We start from the raw sequence: 18,274 nt of genomic DNA, 5'->3' as shown, positions 1-18,274 counted from the left end.
AGAGGAGGTGAGGAAGGAAGACATGCTGAGAGGGAGAATGTCCTAGGGAGAGGAGACAGCGTCAGGCAGAGGCCATGAGTGGGGAGGATGCCCAGGGTTTGAGAAACAGCCCTGGGTGCATGGGTACACGCGGTCATAGGGATCACCGGTGCACCCTTCAGGGCTAAGTAGGCCATCCCAAGAACTGGCTCTTCCTCCAGTGAGATGGAGCATTGCCAGGTCAGGAAAGGAGGACTGAGAATTTCTGAGTGACGTTTAATTTATTTTTTAAAATTAGTTGACTTATTTGGCTGTGCCGGGTCTTAGTTGCGACATGTGTGACCTTTAGTCGCAGACTGCAAACTTAGTTGAAGCACGAGGGAATCTAATTCCCCAACCGGGGATTGAACCCCGGGCACCCTGTGTTGGAAGCATGGAATCTTAGCCACTGGACCACCGGGGAAGTCCCTGATGAAGTCCTTTTTGAAGATGGAAAGTCTAACAGGAGCAGGTTTGTGGGGGAAGAGATGACCATTTTGGCCCAGGTGAAATTTGAGTCTCCAAATGGGGATGTGAGCAGACAGGTGTATAGACTACTCAGAGGAGTCCTGAGGCCGCCCACGTCTAGAGGTGGGGAGAGGAGGTGGGAGGAGGACCCGGGTGTCGGGGAGGAGGGAGTGATAAATGCTGTCCTTGAGGACTGAGGATTGCCACGGGATTTGCCAGCGTGGATGCCATTGTTGACCTTGAGAAAGCAGCGTGGGTTGAGAGGTAGGGCCAAAACCCTGACCAGAGCAGGTTGAAGACAGACAAAAAGAGAGGATTTGGAAACAGAAAATGCAGATGACTTGGACACAATTGAGAAACTCAGGACACGCCTAGTGATGGGAATTCCCCAGCAGTGAGGACTCCGGCTTTCCCATCTCCCAGCCAGAGATTTCAACAGGCTGCTCCTGAGATTCTGATTGGTGACCCTAAGGGGTCAAAGCCTGTGGACACTGTGCCCCATGATCCCACACATCACAGATTCTGAAGGGCATTTAAAACATTCTCCCTCCTACCCAGGCCCTCCCCCACATCCCTCAGGCATTCAGTTCCTTGCCCTGGAGACAGCCAGTGTGATCAGTGCACACATACCTGCATGAACACACAGACACACACACACAAACACACAGACACACACATACAAACACACAGAGACACACACACAGACAGACACAGACACACACAAACACACAGAGACACAAACACACACACACAAACACACACATGGACACACACATGGAGATACACACACAGTCACAGAGACACACACAGAAACAGACCCCACACACACACAAACACATAGATACACAAACACAGATACACAGACACACACAAACACACAGAGATACACACACACACAGACACACACATAGACACACACACAGACACACAAACACACACAGATACACAGACACACACAAAGATACACACACAGACAGACAAACACACAGAGACACACAGAGACACACACACACACACAGAGACACACACACACAGACTCAGACACACAGACACACACACACAAACACACAGACACACATACACAAACAAACACACACACATACACAGACATACACAGAGACACACACTAACACACACAGAGATACACACAGAGACACACAAACACAGACACACACAGAGACACACAAACACACACAGACACACACACAGTATTATTTTTCTCCTTTTGACATGAATAGTAACATCCCATATAGACTGCTCTGTGCCTTGCATTTTTATATTAATAATATATTCTCAATATCATTCTCCATCCATACACAGAATACATTCTACCCTTTCATATGGCTTTGTATTATTTTCTCAGTGGTACACCATGTATCTTTTTTCATCCAGCCCTCCACTGATGGACAGTCATCTGAGATGGATTCTATTATTATCTCCACTTTACAGGGAGGCCATGAGCTGCGAGAGGTTCACCGGCCGCCGCTGCTCAGCTAGTGCGCTGCGGCGTGGGAACTCCATGCCCTTAACCACCCACCGGACTCTACTCCTGGATTAGTTTCCAACTCGATTTCTCCCTCAGTCCTCTGTTCTTAGCAATTATTTTGGTATCCTTTTGTTCCTTCAAATAGCACGTATTTATAAGCCCTGCCCTTGTGCCAGGCACAGGGCTAGGCCGGGAGGATGGGGAGGGACACGACAGAAGAGTCCTGGGCCAGCAAGGAGCTGGCGGACTAAGTCTTTGTGCGTTTTTGTCAGCCACCTCAAAGCATCCACGGAACGGTGCAGAGAATTAATAAGGAGGCCTGGTCCCTGTTTTCACTAATGAGGAAACCAATCGTGCCAACAAATCACTGTTACAACCCCGTAAGCTGAACACCAAAAAAGAAGCCTGGGAACCCAAAACAGCAAACTCCGTAGCCCTGGCCTCTTCGCCCCAACCTGGCTCTCCTCCAGTTTCCCATCTCAGTGAAAGGCCTCAGGCCTGGACTCCTCCCACTTCCATCCCCAGGTCCTGCACCCTATCTGAGACCACCCCCTAAAGACCTCTGGACTCGGCCCAACTTCGCTCTCCATGGCTACCGACTTGCTCAGGTCTCCTCTTATAGGGGCCACCCAGTAATTTCCTCTCTGATGTTCTTTTCTCCACCAGCCTCCTCCCACCCACTATTCCTCCAGCTCACATGTCCCAGTGTCATTTCCTGGTTCTAACCTTCCAAGGCTTCCCTCTGCTGCCCTTGGGCTAATGAGGTGGTGGCATAAGCCCAGTGGTTAGGAGGGCTCTGGAGTCTGAATTCCAGCTATGCCTCTTCTTAGCTGTGTGACCTTGAATGACCTACTTAACTTCTCTTTGCCTTGTGCGCGAGTGCGTGCTAAGTTGCTTCAGTCATGTCCGACTCTTTGTGACCCTACGGACTGTAGCCTGCCAGGCTCCTCTGTCCATGGGATTATCCAGGCAAGAATTCTGGAGTGGGTTGCCATGCCCTCCTCCAAGGGATCTTCCGGACTCAGGGATCAAACCCAGTGTCTCTTCCATCTCCTGCATTGGCGGGTGGGTTCTTTACCACTAGCGCCACATGAGAAGCCCTTTGCCTTAGATGAGGCAAACTGAGATGAGATAAATGATAGTGAGATAAATTAGATAATGATGATGATGATAACCCCTACCTTATACAGCTGGCGTAAGAATTAAAAGTTAATGAACCTGGTGGTCCAGTGGTTAAGAAATCTCCTTGCAGTGCAGGGGATCTAGGTTCCATCCCTGGTCTGGGAACTGAGATTCCCACATGCAGTGGGGTCTGGCCAAAAAGTTAATGAATATAATAATAAGGCCTTTGTGATCTGGACCCTACCTAGGGGTCTTCAGTCTTACCAGTTTTCATCTCCTCTATAAACCCACTGAAACACTTTTTGTTTTTCTCAAAGCCTCTGGCCCTGCCCTCCCTCTCCTTCTCCCAACCCCTCTGAGCTTAATCTGGGCCTAGAAACCAGTTCTTCTTCCCCACTGGATCTCTAACAGCTGTCACATAGTGTGTTGAATAAATGAATGAGAAAGTTATTACATTTGGGTTCTGATGGATGAGTAGGAGTTTTCAGGTAAAGAAGTGTTCAAGACTGGGCTATAAAAGGACTATCTCCATCCTTGGAGCTGGAAGCTCCCAGTGACTAGAGGACAGAAGGGAGGTTAGGCTGGAGAGGAAGGTTGGGCTTAGTCCAGAACTTTCTGTGTAGACAAAAGAAATCCATGAAGGGAAGGCTTTTGTGACAGTGGGTGGGTCACTTGCAAGAAAGACTGAGGCCAGGAGCTTGGATGTGTGGTGGCTAAGCTCTGGGGCAGCAATGAAAAGCCCTTCAGGGCAGTAAGTTGTGGGAATGAAATGAAGAAGGAAAACTTCGAGAGATTTGAGAGAAAGAATTAATATGATTTCCTAAACACTTTTACTGAAGACATCTTAGAAATGATGTTGGGCAATTGTGGGAATAAAGAGCTAAAGTCACATTTCCTCCCAACTTCAAGAAGCTCAAATCCTAGGAAAAGCAGACAGACCTAAAAATAATATAGATGCAGAGAAGGCCAAATTTGGTCACTGCAGCCGGACTTACAGAGATATCCCTATATGTGTAAAATCAGCAAATCGAAGGACCATGCATTTCTGAGTGCCTCTGTCATGTACTCCAAGTCTCTTTTTGTTTGTTTAAAACATACTGCAGGGTCTTCCTTGGTGGTCCAAGGGTGAAGAATTTGCCTTCCAGTGCAGGGGATGCAGGTTCAATCCCTGGTTGGAAAACTAAGATCCCAGAGACCTCAGAGCAGCTAAGCCTGCAGGTAGCAACTACTGACCCTTAGTGTTCCAGAGCCCACAGGCTACAACTGGAGAGTCTGTGCACCACAGTGAAAGATTCCCCATGACCCAACAGAGATCCTGAGTGCTACAACTAAGACCCAATGTAGCCAAATTAATAAATATTAAAAAAACCCACAAACAACACCGTGTAGTGTATTTCCATGACCCACCAACTTTTAGAGACTGTATAGTGTAGAGATTCCAGTGGGGTCCACTTCTGCCATTTAGCAACCCATGATCTTAAGTTACTAACTTCTCTTAGCCCAAGCCCACGTTAGCTACCATAGGAAGATGAATGAGATTGGAATGCCAGGAGAGAATAAAATGGGGCTGGAGGCCTGTGGGTAGTGTCAAGATCCTGCAAAGCCTTGTGAGCTACCAGAAAGGTTTTGGATTTTATTACTAGTTCAATGGGAAGCCATGATCTTCATCATTCAGAAAACTAAGATCATGGCATCCAGTCCCATCACTTCATGGCAAATAGATGGGGAAACAATGGAAACAGTGACAGAGTTTATTTTGGGGGGACTCCAAAATCACTGCAGATGGTGACTGCAGCCTTGAAATTAAAAGACGGTTCCTCCTTGAAAGAAAAGCTCTGGTAAACCTAGTCAGCATATTAAAGAGCAGAGACATTACTTTGCCAACCTAGGTCCATCTAGTCAAAGCTATGGTTTTTCCAGTAGTCATGTATGGATGTGAGAGTTGGACTATAAAGAAAGCTGAGAGCAGAAGAATTGATGCTTTTGCACTGTGGTGTTGGAGAAAACTCTTTTTTAAATTTATTTTTTAATTGATTTGGCTGCACTTTGTCTTAGTTGCTGCATATGGGATCTAGTTCCCTGACCAGGGATCAAACCTGGGCCCCCTGCATTAATGAGTTCGGAGTCTTAACCACTGAACCACCAAGGAAATCCCATGGAGAAGACTCTTGAGAGTCCCTTGGACTGCAAGGAGATCCAAACAGTCATCTTGAAGGAAATCGGTCCTGAATAGCCATTGGAAGGACTGATGCTGAAGCTGAAACTCTAATACTTTGGCCACCTGATGCAAAGAACTGACTCATTGGAAAAGATCCTGATGCTGGGAAAGACTGAAGGCAGGAGGAAAAGGGGATGACAGAGGATGGGATGGTTGGATGGCATCACCGACTCAATGGACATGAGTTTGAGTAAGCTCCGGGAGTTGGTGATGGACAGGGAATCCTGGCATGCTGCAGTCCCTGGGGTCGCAAAGAGTCGGACACGACTGAGTGACTGAACTGAACTGAACTGAACTGAACTGAATGGGAAGCCTCTGGGCCTTCCCAGGTGGCGCTAGTGGTAAGTAAACCGCCTGCGGATGCAGGAAACATAAAAGATAGGGGTTCGATCTCTGGGTCAAGAAGATCCCCTGGAGGAGGACACAGCAACCCACTCCAGTATTCTTGCCTAGAGAATCCCATGGACAGAGGACCCTGGCGGGCTACAGTCTATAGGGTCGCAAAGAGTCGGACACGATTGAAATGACTTAGCACGCACGAGAAGCCACTGAGGGGTTGTTTTCTTTCTCTTTTTTTGGTCCCAATTTATTATTGCTTCTCAATTGAGATTTAATCTGCTTACAGTTAAATGCAAAGATCTTAAATGTTGAATTGGATGAGTTTTTACAATTACATACATCCGTGTAACCACCTGCTAAAAGGAGACACAGAACATTTCTATTGTCCGAAAAAGGTCCCGCTGCTCGGTTCCGGTTAATTCTCCCCGTTTCCAGAATCCGGTAGGGTCTAATTGTGTTTGCATTTGGAAAGGATCACTCGGGCAGTAGTGCTGAGGACTGTCTGAGACCAGCAAGGAGAGGACGTACAGGCTAGGCGAGAGCTGACTGGGTGACACCGAGGTCGCCTAGCAACCTGAAAGCGTTGTCTGAGGGTTTTGACAGCTCCGCGCACACCGAAGGGGAGGCTCCGCCCCCGCCTCGCCCCGCCCCTCGCACGAGCCGGTAGGCAGCCCCGCCCCACGCCGGGGGCGGGCCGAAGCTTCTTATTGGTCAGCCCTCCGGAAGCCACTGGATTCGGAATCTCGCCCCAGGTCTCGCTGAAGCGGGCTGCGTCTGGGTGCGCGGTGTGTGGTGGCGGCGCGTGGTGAGGGGCTGCATGTGGCGGGCCGCACGCGGCTCCGGCTCAGCCAGGAGACCTCCCCGCCGCCGCTGAGCCTGTTTTCTTTCTCTGTCGGAGCGCGCCCCGCACGGGACACCCCGGGCCCTACGGCGCAGCCCGCCTTACCGGCCTGGGGACGGTTATCGCCTATTGGGACGCCACAGAGCCGGCTCGGGGATCCCCACCGCCGCAGGCCCCGGTGCGTGACTGATCCTCCGGCTTCCAGAGCCCCCTGCCCAGGCTGGGATGTTTGTCCTCGTGGAGATGGTGGACACCGTGCGGATCCCCCCGTGGCAGTTTGAGAGGAAGCTCAACGATTCCATCGCCGAAGAGTTGAACAAAAAGTTGGCCAACAAGGTACTGGGCCCCGCGGGGTGGCAGGCAGGCCTTGAGCACGGGAAGGGCCAGCACTGCGTACCCGCCCGCCGCCGGCCTGGCCGTGCCAAGTCTTGGCGTTTGGGCAAGGAGCTTAACGTCTCAGAACTCGGTTTCTTCACCTGTGCGTGGGATGAACTCATCCTTTACCCCACCAGGATGTTGGAGAGAATCAAAAATTGGGTTTGAAAAAGGCTCTTGTAATTGGGGAATATTTCCAGGGACGGCGGAGCCTGGTGGGCTGCCGTCTCTGGGGTCTCACAGAGTCGGACACGACTGAAGCGACTTAGCAGCAGCAGCGTCCCCACTTCCAAATTATTGATAATTTGCAATCTAAATCAAGTCATTTACCCTCTCTGGGCCTTGGTTTCCATTTGCACAATGGAAATAATCATTGTTGTCCAACCATGCATTGTTGCTGTGAAGATGGGTGGTAGTTCAGCTATCAGGAGGTTTAGCCATTCATTCCTTCAAAAGAAATGTTTGTGCACCGTTTACTTGCCAGGCCAGCACGCCTTAGTGCCAGTCAGAGGCCGTCCCTCTGTCTTTTCTGAAGCAGTTATTCTGTGCCACACCACTCCTTCCGTTTTAGCAGTCGCCACACTCTTTTCTTGCTTGTTTACTTGGTTACTGTTTTTCTCTTTTCCTCTACATGAGGGCAGTGACCTTTTTCTTCTCTGCAGGTAACCCCCATAGAGTCTGGGCACAGAGCAGATGTTCCATAATTGTTTGTTGAATGAATAAAACAGACACGCTTCTACTCTGTAGTGTGGTGGGGACAGCAGATATGAATAAGAGACTCTCACAGTTGAGTGTGTGTTGACCAACTGAGATAACTATTATGGGCTTCCCTGGTGGCTCAGAGGTTAAAGCGTCTACCCGCAATGCGGGAGACCCGGGTTGGATCCCTGGGTCGGGAAGATCCCCTGGAGAAGGAAATGGTAACTCACTCCAGTATTCTTGCCTGGAGAATCCCATGGAGGGAGGAGCCTGGTAGGCTACAGTCCGTGGAGTTGCAAAGAGTCGGACACGACTGAGCTACTTCACCTACTTACATTATGACAACAGGTGTTCTCACAAGCCTGTGGAATGAGGGAACTTTGCCTACAATGAGGGAGACAAGAGGCTTTGCTAGGAGGTGATACTTGAGCTGAGATCTGGTGATGAGGAAGAACTCATGTAGGGGATTCCGGGCAGAGTAGAGCTATGCAGGAAGCAGAAAGAGCATGTGCAAAGGCCCTGTGGCAGGAAGGAATATCAAACCTGTCATAGCTTGGAGGAGGTTGGTGTGGCCAGGGCAGAGGGAGAAAGGGGAGGGCAGGCTGGAGAGTGGTGGGAGCCAGCCCATACAGGGCCCGCAGGACCTCGCTGGAGTGATGGCCTTCATCTGTAGTAGGCTGAGAAAGAGCCAGCAGGAAGAAGACCGGCTGGCTAGAGACTGGAGGCAGGTCCCTGCCACAGAGGCTGAAGTCACAGAAGTTGGGTTGTACAGACCTGGGGCGTTGTTGGCGAGAACTCACAGAGTCCTTAGTGGATGGTGTCTGGTTACTTTGTAAGGTACAAGGAGAGGGGGCCTCTGAGGGGACAAAGAGAGAAGATATGAGAAGTCCAAGAAGGGAATGTAGTCCTTTTGTGGCCCAGGGCCTTCTCTGACATGTTCAGACAAGTATTTCCTTTTTTTTTTTGGTTGCTCCTTGAGTCTTGTGGGATCTTAGTCCCCCAACTAGGGGTTGAACCCAGGCCCTCAGCAGTGAAAGTGCAGCGTCCTCACCACTGGACTGCCAGGGAATTCCCAGACGAGTATTTCTGCATTTGAATTACTGAGTCATTTGAGAGGAGGCCTCGCGAAAGAGGTCCAAGGTGCAGTCAAGGGCGCCTGTCTCTTTGTGCTTCCCAAACCATCCAGACTCTGAGCCTCACTGCGTTGAGGTCTGGCCAGGACTCACTTCTCTGAGCTCCTTGCTAATCCGTAAACAGTCCTGCAAGGTCTCTGTTTGGGATGTGATGATGCTGGTGTCAGATAAGCAGACACCGAGCGGCTAGTCCTTTGGAGCATCGTGAGGTGGAAATGGGGTGTGGACGTCCTTGGCCTGTCTTGCCCAGTCTCAGGGCCTCCTGCGTGTCACTCTGCCAGCCTCAGTCCCTGTGGCCACATCTGTGTGTCTGAGACTTTGTGAGCAGAACAGCGACTAGCTGTGGTTCTGACACTCTGAACTGTGAGCTCCAGGATAGACTTGGGACCTTGGAAAAGTGTAGTTTTAACTTGTGTTCCCCACCCCAGTCCTTGCTACTAATAGTAATGATCCTTTATTGGAGAGGGTTCCTTCTAGCAGGTGAGCTGGCTACTGAGCTAGGCGCTTCACATCTGTTCTCTTTGGATTTAACAGCCCCACAGCCTGGTATGTCCATTTTTGCAGATGGGGAAACCGAGGCTCAGAGAAGTGACCTTGCAGGCCACACAGGGAGTGGTGGGGCTGCTGTTGTGACTTGAATCTGTCTTGTCACCAAAGGCTTTGTTCTTTTTAGAGCTCATCTCCTACTGGAGTTCCTTACCTCAGGCGTTGCCTCAGTGCATTTAAAATGGGGATACCTGCCCCGTGGAGGGGGGAGGTGCGGATCTCGGGAGAGACTGCCCTGGCAGCTGGGCCTCGGAGTCACTGGGCGTGTACATGGACGCACACAGGTCGTGTACAACGTGGGACTCTGCATCTGTCTGTTTGACATCACCAAGCTGGAGGACGCGTACGTGTTCCCAGGGGATGGTGCGTCACACACGAAAGGTGGGTGCCCTCTCCTCCTGGGCTTTTCGGGTTTCTTGGGGCTCAGTTTTCGGTGGGGGATCCTGGTCTGGGGTTGGGAGATCTGGGATCTAGTCCTGACCACTCTGCCAGAAATTTTCTGGGTGGTATGGGCAGAATCTTCCCATTTCTGGGCCTCGGTTTCTCGTCTATAAAAAAAGAGGCGGGGACTTCCCTGGTGGTCCAGGGGTTGAGACTTGGTGCTTCCGCTGCAGAGGGCACAGGTTCAGTCCCTGGTCGGGAACTGAGATCCCACGTGCAGTGCAACATGACCAATAAAAGGGGAGGTGGATGAGGTGATTCTCGAGGCCTGTCCAGCTCTGGGGCTGTGGCTCTGTCTGTGACGTGTCCCCTGTGGTCCTGTGTGTTGCTTGAGCCCCGCTCTGCCTGGCTGTCGGTGCGCTCAGGTAGGGGGAGTGGACAGATAGTGGAGTCGGCATTGCTGAATCAAAGTGGGGAGAGTGAGGAAGGGCACAGGAGGCTGCTTGCGGGTGGGAGACCTCGAGGGACACCAGGGCATGATGGTTAAACTCGTGGCCTCTGAGTTCAAATACCAGCTCTGCTGCTTGTTTGCTCTATGTCGTAAGTGGAATATGCAGCCTCTGTTTCCTCTTCAGTAAAAGGCAGTTAACAGTAGACTAAGTTACAGGACTGTCGAGGGTTACTGAGTTAATACACGCAAAGCTCTCAGGACAGGACCTTGGCTTATAGCGAGTCCTGATAGCTCATTGATTTGAATTGTTCCTCTGATTCTGTCGGTCAGCTCGGTGGTGGTCTTCTGGATGGTGTAGGGTGGTCTCATGTGTCTGGTGGTTAGCACACTGGTTGGGTGGGGGGGCCTCGGCTGGGCTGCTCATCTCTGCTCCACGTGGTCTCTTCTTTCAGGAGGCAGACAGACTGGGTACCAAAGCACCTCCGGGCTGAGCCTCTGCTCGGATGCCATTGGCCAGAGCAGGTCACATGGCCAAGGCCAGAGTCGAGGGCTGGAGAGGGACTCCCCCGATGGGAAGAGCTGCAGTCACTTTGCAAAGGGATGTGCAGCCCATGGGAGGAGGGCTCGGGGAGGAAGTGGGGCGTTGGTCCCTCTCCTGCCGGGACAAACCAAGTCAGGAGCAGAGGGCCAGGAGGCCATTGAGATGGTTTAGGGCCAGTCAGGGTGTAGACGTGCCACTCGCCATCAGCTGGGTGCTCGCCCGTCTGCCCCAGACCCTCTGAGTCAGAATCTCTGGGGAGGGCCCCGCAGTGATTCCCACTCAGCCCTGACCCCCACTGGGGGCGTCAGCCTCGGCACAGGGATGTCCAAGCATTCCAGAACGTGCTGCGAGGCTGCCTGGTATGTGTGTCCAGGAATCCGGAGACAATTCATTCACGAGGATGCCGTGAAGCTCCGAGTTGTGTGTGGACTGGGACGGTCTCATGAGCAGAAAGGTCAGATGGTGATGTGGAGACGAGGACGCGCGGGTCCTGTTTACAGAGAAGGACGCCGTCTAGCTGAGCCAGTCTCTGCTGGGGAACAGGGGCCTTGCTGTCCAGAAGACAAGTGGTATGGGGGCCAGAACTTCAAGAGAGACTGGAGAGAAAAGCTAATATGCAGAGATTCTGCCCGTTTGTTGGGTTGTTTCTGCTGTTGGGCGTCATTGCTGGTTTTCTGACTGACCCCCTGTGCCTGGGTCCCTGGTGTGCCCGGGAACAAGGTGCAGGGATAGAGTCCACGTGGACCCGGGGTTGAATTCTGGCTCTGATCCCCCTGCAGGGGGACCCCGGGCAGGTGACTACCTGGCTCAGCCTCACTTTGCTCATCTGTAAACTGGGGTAACACTTGTGGCAGTCAAGCTCCTCGGGGCCCATGGAGCATCGTGCAGGGCGAGTTGTTGATCTGTGGTGGGGTAGTGGCCAGGCTTCGGGGCTGACCCTGGGCCCAGGCCCTCTTCCCCCACTGCCTCCCCAGGGCTGTGGCCGAGGGTGTGTTGAGGGGTGCTCAGCACTGGGCCTCCGCCTTTACTTAGAGGGTTATTCATTCGCCAGTTGCCTTCTACTTCTTCTAGTTTTACTTCTACCTCGGCCAGGTTACTTTACCTATCTCTCTGAGACTCAGTTCTGGGAAAACAGTATGATACTCATAGTACCTGCCTCACATAATTACAAGGAGTCAAGGAGAAAAACCACAGGAAGCCTTTGGCCTGGCACCCGGCACATAGTAAGTGCTCGCGAGATGTCAGCCTTTTGATTTGTGACACTGGCCCCGCCCGACTGGCCAGCCTCATCCCGTGTCACCTAGGGTACTTTTACCTGGCACCAGCCCTGTGTGCCCCATGCCCTCCAAGCTGGGTAGACCCGCCCCCCAGGAAGTCCCTCCTCACCTGCCCACTGCCCCCGCCTCTGGTTGAGCTGGGGCCCCACTCATGGCCCCGGAGCAGCCTGTCTTGTGCCTACCATTTGCTTTGTTCTTTTCCCTTTTACTTTTTCTTTAAGCTGTGATAGAACGTAACATTTTCCATGTTCAGCGTATAGTTCTGGGACAGTCGTTATGTGTACATTGTTGTTTGACTGTCACCACCATCCATCTCTGGCACTTTATTGTCTTCCAACACTGGGTCTCTGTCTGCACTAAACACCAATTCCCCGCTCCCCTCTCCCTACCCACCCCTATCCCTACCCCCCAACCACCGCTCTACTTTCTGTCTCTGTGAATTTGGCTCCTCCAGGCACCTTGAGTGCAGTCAAGGTATTTGTCCTTTGTAGACACTCACTGCGTCCTAAGGCAGCCCTGCTTATCCTCGGCCTACAGCTAAGAACAGGTCTTCCTCTTCTTACTGGCTCTTCAGACCCATCCTTTTTGACTTTTTGGGTTTCCTACCTCAGGCTGAACATCCCTAGAACTTCAGGGGGGGCTCTTGGGAGGTGGCCCCCAACACAGCACTACCCACCTGGCCCTCCACCTGGGCTGTGGCCTCCTTTTGGTTTTTAAGTGAGGTATAATTCACATACCGTGAAATTCACCCTTTTAAGGCATACAATTCAGGGGCTTTCAGCATTGTATATTCATGGAGCTGTGTGACTGTCACCATTGTCTTAATTCTAGAATATTTTCGTCACCCACAAAAGAAATACCACGCCCATTAGCCATCACTCCCTGCCCTCCACCAGCCCCTGACAACCATGCATCAACTTTCTCTCTCTGAATTTGCCTCTTCTGGACATTTCCTGTGAATAAGATCCTACAGTGCTGGCCTTTGTGGTTGGCTTATTTCCTGCAGCATGATATCCTCAAGGTTCATCCGTGTGGCTCCCTGTGTTAGCCCTTTATTCCTTCCTGAGACTGAACAGTCTTCCATTGCATGGCTGTGTCACAGTGTGTTTATCCATCCATCTGTCCACGGACACCTGGGTTGCTCACCATGTGCTTTCGTTGTGGTCGTTCCAGACTTGAGCTCCCTGGGCGCAGGATCACGTGTTGTCCTGCCCCAGCGAGCCCTGTGCCCAAGCCCGGCCTGGCACAGCCCTGGCAGAGGCTCCGTGGGGACTTATTAAACTGAGCTGATGGAACTGGGTCACACGGGCAGAGGGATTTTTCCATTCTGTGCATTAGGGACATTGGCCCTCAGCTGCTCTCTCCGAGGTCAGCGTGCAGCTCTCCCGTCTCGACAAAGGCTCGGACAGCTGTGCCTGTCCCCTCACCGGGAGGGAGCCACACCAGCTGCCCCCTGTCCTCCCCCCACGCTTTCCTGCATGGTGGAGTCATGGGGAAGCAGCCTGCAGGGAGCTGGGGTGGGGAGCAGGTGGACCCCACTGTCCTTGGGGTGAGCCAGCAGACCAGGCAGCTGAGGGAGCCAAAAGCAGAAGCCTGTGTTTGGGGTTTGAACGGGGGAGGCAGATTCAACTCCATGGATCTGGGTGGTGGTTCAGAAAGGCTTGGAGTCTCCCGCTGGCAGAACAGCTATGTGGCTGTGGGCAGGTTACTTGACCTCCCGGAGCCGCTTGCTTCCAGTGGGGAACCATGACACTGACACGGGCGGATTCAGATGGGCCCTGGGCGGCTAGGCAGGGGCAGCCTCATGGTTATTATCTGGCCCTGGCGGAGTCAGGCCTTAGACACCATATGCCTTTAGGGCTCAGTGGGCACCCGCTTTGAGGCACTCTGCAAGGGGCAGCAGTGATCAAGGGATGGCTTCTGCCAGGCCGTGGAGTCAGAGTCTGTGATGTGGGCACAGACCCTACCTGATACTTTGCTTGGGCTCACGTGAATAGGGACCACCTAGGGCAGAACCGGAGAACCCACAGAGGCATTGTTGCTGGTTTATTGGCTCCCCCCAACCTCCCCGCCCCCCAAAATTTCAGGGCATTTTTAGCATCCTGTTCCAGGTCAGAGCTGCGCCTGGGGCAAACTTTGCCGGTCAGCGGGAGATGGGGAACTTGTTTCCAAACCTGGTTCTCTCTGCCAGTTGCTTCTGCCCTCGTTAGAGTTTCAAGGAGAGAGCCCGGAGGAAGGCTGAGGTTGATTTTGGCGTCACTGATGGCCAAGATGTGGGCTCAGGTGTGACTGACGGATTGGGAGCGGGCCTGTGTTTCAGGGCCAGTACTGCTGGCTTCTCGTGGGGGCCAAGCAGAGGCCTTGCAGGAGGTGGGGTTAGGGTCCCTCCGGCTCAGCTAACGGGTCTAGGCCCACGGGGAGGCCTGGCATGGACTGCTGGGTGGGCTCTTGGTGTCACCATGGGGGTCAGCGTGCCAGTGAGTGAGGGTGGACACTGGCAAGCACAGGCCACCCCCAGCCGGAGTGGCCCTTGCTCACGGCCTGCTCATCACCGCCACGCCATCTCTGTTTCCAGTTCACTTTCGCTATGTGGTGTTCCATCCGTTCCTGGACGAGATTCTGATCGGAAAAATCAAAGGCTGCAGCCCGGAGGGAGTGCATGGTAACGTTGGCCCTGTGTCCTCACGCGAGACCTGGGAGCACGCCGGGGGCAGGCGCCGAGCCAGTGGCCTCTCCAGGTGGTCAGGGGAGCCGCCACCTAGATGAGCAGAACCTTCCTGAGGGGGTGCTCGGCCGTCCGTCCTGTAACATGGAGGACCCTGGCCAGCCCGGGGCCTTGGCCAGGAGGCTGAGACACCCTGAGGGAGGCACCGGAGCTGGCGGAGGTGACCCAGGCCGCTGGCCCTGGTAGTGCGGGGTCCACCTTGGGTTTGGGTGGCTGCTCAGGCCGGGCAGAGGTGTGGGGCTCCGAGGTGGAGGAGGGGCCCTGGGCAGCACAGACTCAGGGCTGGCCTGTCTACTCACGTTGTCACCTGCCTGTCTTCCAGTCTCCCTAGGGTTCTTCGACGACATTCTCATCCCTCCGGAGTCGCTGCAGCAGCCGGCCAAGTTGTATCCTCCCAGGGTGAGAGCTCGCGCCCCTCCACAGGAGGGCCCCCACTCCTCGGGGTGGCCCTGGGGCCTGTGACCTGATGCCGGCCTCTGTCCACCCCTTCTCTGGTTTGCTCCCAAAGCACGGACCTGCCAGTGCGTCCCACACAGGCCGCGGGGCCTGCGCCTGCGTCGGGGCTGCCAGGCCTGGTTCCAGCTCGCCTCGCTCAGGTTGTCCCCTCAGGAAGCATCTCAGGCGCCTCCCTCTGAGGCCCCTGGCCGGCCCGCCGCCCCTCCTCAGTGCGCATCTGAGGGCCTGGCGCTGCAGGTCCTGGGCTGGTTGAGGAGTCTCTGCTGGCTGCCCCATTGTCCCTGTCCCGGCCCTCGCCTTGCTGCACTGGGGTGGCTGTTTCTGTGGATGCTCCCCTAGACTGCTCACCTGGAGAGACCCCATCTTGTCCTAGCTGTACCCAGAGTGCCCAGCAGGGGACCTGGCAGTGAGGAGAGGCACGACCCACCTACGGGGCTGCCACTGGAGGGCAGTATGTCCCTTCAGTGTGGGATCTGCTGAGGGAGGGGCCCCGGTTTTGTGTGTGCACGTGTGTGTGCATGCATGGTGTGTGTGTTTACATGTGTGTGCGTGTACGCATGCACAGGGCCTGGGGCAGGGTCTGTGTGTGACTCTGGAACTTGTCAGAAAACCTGCCACGTCCTGTTGGAAACCGGGAAGGTTCCTGGGCTGCCTGCCAGCAGAGAGCACTGTGAGACGTGCAGAGGCGTGCGGGATTGCACCGTATGGCCGGCGCTCGGGCCGACCGTGGGGCCTGTGGAGGGCGCCCTCCACGCGTGCTGTTTCATTACCTCCCCACCGCAGCCCTGGAGGGCAGGCCTCCCTAGCGCCCCTGGTATACTGACGGGGGCCCTGAAGCACAGAGGTTGGGCCTGGCCCCCAGCGGGCGGTGAGCTGAGGTTTGAACTTGGCAGCCAGCCTCTGAGAGGGCACACAGGTGGAATCCAACCCCGGGCACTGAGGGGCCGTGATCATTCCTGGGTGGAGGTGCAGCTTGCGCTCTGCTCCAGACTCCTTCCGCTCTGATGTCCGTGTTCCCAGCCTGGGTCCTGGCACTCTGGTCACTCCATGGGCTCCAGGCCGGCCCGACCTCGCCTCTTGTATGTGGGGCTGAGCCCTCTCTTCCTGGGACTTCCCAGGTAAAACATGTCAGCCTGCAGTTGGCTCTTCCTGGGGATGTGGGCACTATGGGAGGGACCCCCCCACCCCCCACCCCCAAACCCAGGGCTTCCCCGCTGGCCTGGTTGTTGCCTTGACCGTGTGCCCCGCCCAGCGACGAGGCAGAGCAGGTGTGGGTGTGGGAGTACGAGACGGAGGAGGGCGCCCACGACCTGTACATGGACATCGGTGAGGAGGTCCGCTTCCGGGTGGTGGACGAGAGCTTCGTGGACACATCCCCCACGGGACCCAGCTCGGCCGAGGCCGCCTCTTCCAGTGAGGAGCTGCCCAAGAAGGAGGCTCCGTACACGCTCATGGTGAGCTGTCCTGATGGGACCCGGGGGCGGGAGGACCCAGCAGGTGGGGGTGCAGTCCCTGTCGTGGCGTCTTGGGTGGACCCTTCTTGGGGAGCCCAGTTTCTGCGTGCCAGGGCAGCACTGGTCCTTGCGGCGGTGTCATAAAGCTGCCATGCTGTTGGGAAGGGCGGGCGAGTCAGGCCCCTGCCCATTAGAGGACAGCACCAGCTGGACAAGGCTGCTGATGAGCTGGCTGTATGAGGAAGAAACCGGGGGTTGGGGAGGTGGGGGGAGGGACAGGACCCTCAAGGCTGCTCCCACTGCAGACCCGAGTGGCCTGAGGGCCTGGGGAAGCTGAAACCCACCCGATCCGCCTTGGGTCCCTTGTCTTTTGCCCTCATGAAGTCTGACACATGACCCAAGTGGGGTTTCAGGGCCTGCGGGTAGGGTTTTTTAGTGTAACGTGGGGCCCAGGTTGTTCACTTTCAGGGCAGCTGTCTTTGTCAGGAAGAGGGGTGGTGGTCCCCTCTGTGTGATTCGGAGGCTGGGGCTCAAGGTCACTAGGCTTTTCTGGCAGGACTAGACCACCAGCGGCTCAGGAGGGCAGGCCTAGGACTGGCACGCTGGTGCCCTTGTGGGCAGGCATACAGGTGAGGGGCTGGGGGCCGTGTCCTCGGTAAACCAGCACTTTCCTTACAGGCCTCAAAAAGGCTGGAGCAAGAGGGGAGTCCACCTCCCCTCTGGGGTGCTGGTGTGGCTCCCGGGTGTTCCCAGAGCCTCCTGGCTGGCTGTGCCCTACCCTCCCTGGAGCCTCACCTAGAAGAGAGGGCCCCCTTTGCTTCCTGTCCGAGTTGGCTCCAGGCTGAACGGTAGATGAAGCACGCCGGTTCCCTCTCCCCACCCTGGCAGGGATCCATCAGCGAGCCGGGCCTGGGCCTCCTCTCCTGGTGGACGAGCAGCTAGCCCTGCACTGTGACCACGGACCCTGACCGGCCCTCAGGAAGGAGGCGCAGCTGGCCCTGAAGACCCCCACCGCTTGTGCAGACGGGGAGCGGCCTGCGCCCTGCCAGGTTGTCCCCTCCCCTGCCCCTCCCAGAGCTACGTGAGTGCCACGGTCCCCACTAACTTCTGCCCGTTGGTGACACCAAAGACATTTAATAAATGAAGACAGCGTCACCCGGGAGCGCCGCCCTTGTCTCAGTGATCTACAGTCACCAAGTTGCCACGGCTGGGACAGCACACCCTTCCTGACCCCAGATCACGTCTAGAGATGACCCAGAGGTGGACTTGGGGGTGAGAGGTCCTGGCCGCCTCAGGCCAAGCTCTGGGCCAGCTGAGCCTGGCGACCCCACAAGCAACCCAGAGAGCAAGAGGCTGGCCCGGGGCAGCTGCCAGGCGCTCATCAGCCTGACCTTCAAGGGAAACAACCTTCCTTCCCACCGGCGTGTGGGGGGTGGGGGCCTGGTCTCAGCCAGGCGGCTCCTCGGCAAGTGGCGGCGGTGGGCTTCCCTGAGCCCGGGGGGAGGGCTGGCCGCCTGCTGTCGCCGTGTTCCCACCAGCAGTGCAGCAGGGAGCCTCGGGCTGGCTGTCGCTTCGCGACCTCGGCCGCACTGTGAGCACGCTGTGGGTCTGTCTGCTTATGATTTGAGATCCTGGAGGTGGGCCTCATCGTTTACTCAACAGAACGGCTTTGCCAGATTCCTCCTGCCCCTCCATTCGTTTCTGCCAGAAACCTCTCTTGGGACCAGGACATGGTTTTATAGCC

The 18,274-nt window shown here is 55.0% G+C and overlaps 1 protein-coding gene across 2 annotated transcripts; it reads left to right on the top strand.

The window, feature by feature from the left end:
* Positions 1-6,382: 6,382 nt before the first annotated feature.
* On the top strand, positions 6,383-17,685 carry POLR3H (RNA polymerase III subunit H). 2 transcript variants are annotated; one of them, XM_086403040.1, is made up of 6 exons: positions 6,383-6,828; positions 9,530-9,626; positions 14,471-14,557; positions 14,943-15,006; positions 16,329-16,530; positions 17,419-17,685. In XM_086403040.1, exons 1-6 carry the CDS (start codon positions 6,718-6,720, stop codon positions 17,470-17,472), a joined length of 615 nt encoding a protein of 204 aa, XP_086259166.1. In that variant the 5' UTR covers positions 6,383-6,717; the 3' UTR covers positions 17,473-17,685. The 2 variants fall into 2 exon arrangements, with proteins under 2 accessions (XP_086259166.1, XP_086259165.1); XM_086403039.1 differs by having other exon boundaries at positions 17,209-17,685.
* The last annotated feature ends 589 nt before the right edge of the window (positions 17,686-18,274 follow it).

The sequence above is a fragment of the Bos grunniens genome, chromosome 5, assembly GCF_055505025.1.
Source record: "Bos grunniens cultivar Pamir isolate PY7600 chromosome 5, Bosgru_T2T1.0, whole genome shotgun sequence".
In the NCBI taxonomy this organism is placed as follows: Eukaryota; Metazoa; Chordata; class Mammalia; order Artiodactyla; family Bovidae; genus Bos; species Bos grunniens.
This window is presented reverse-complemented; position numbering and strand designations above follow the sequence as displayed.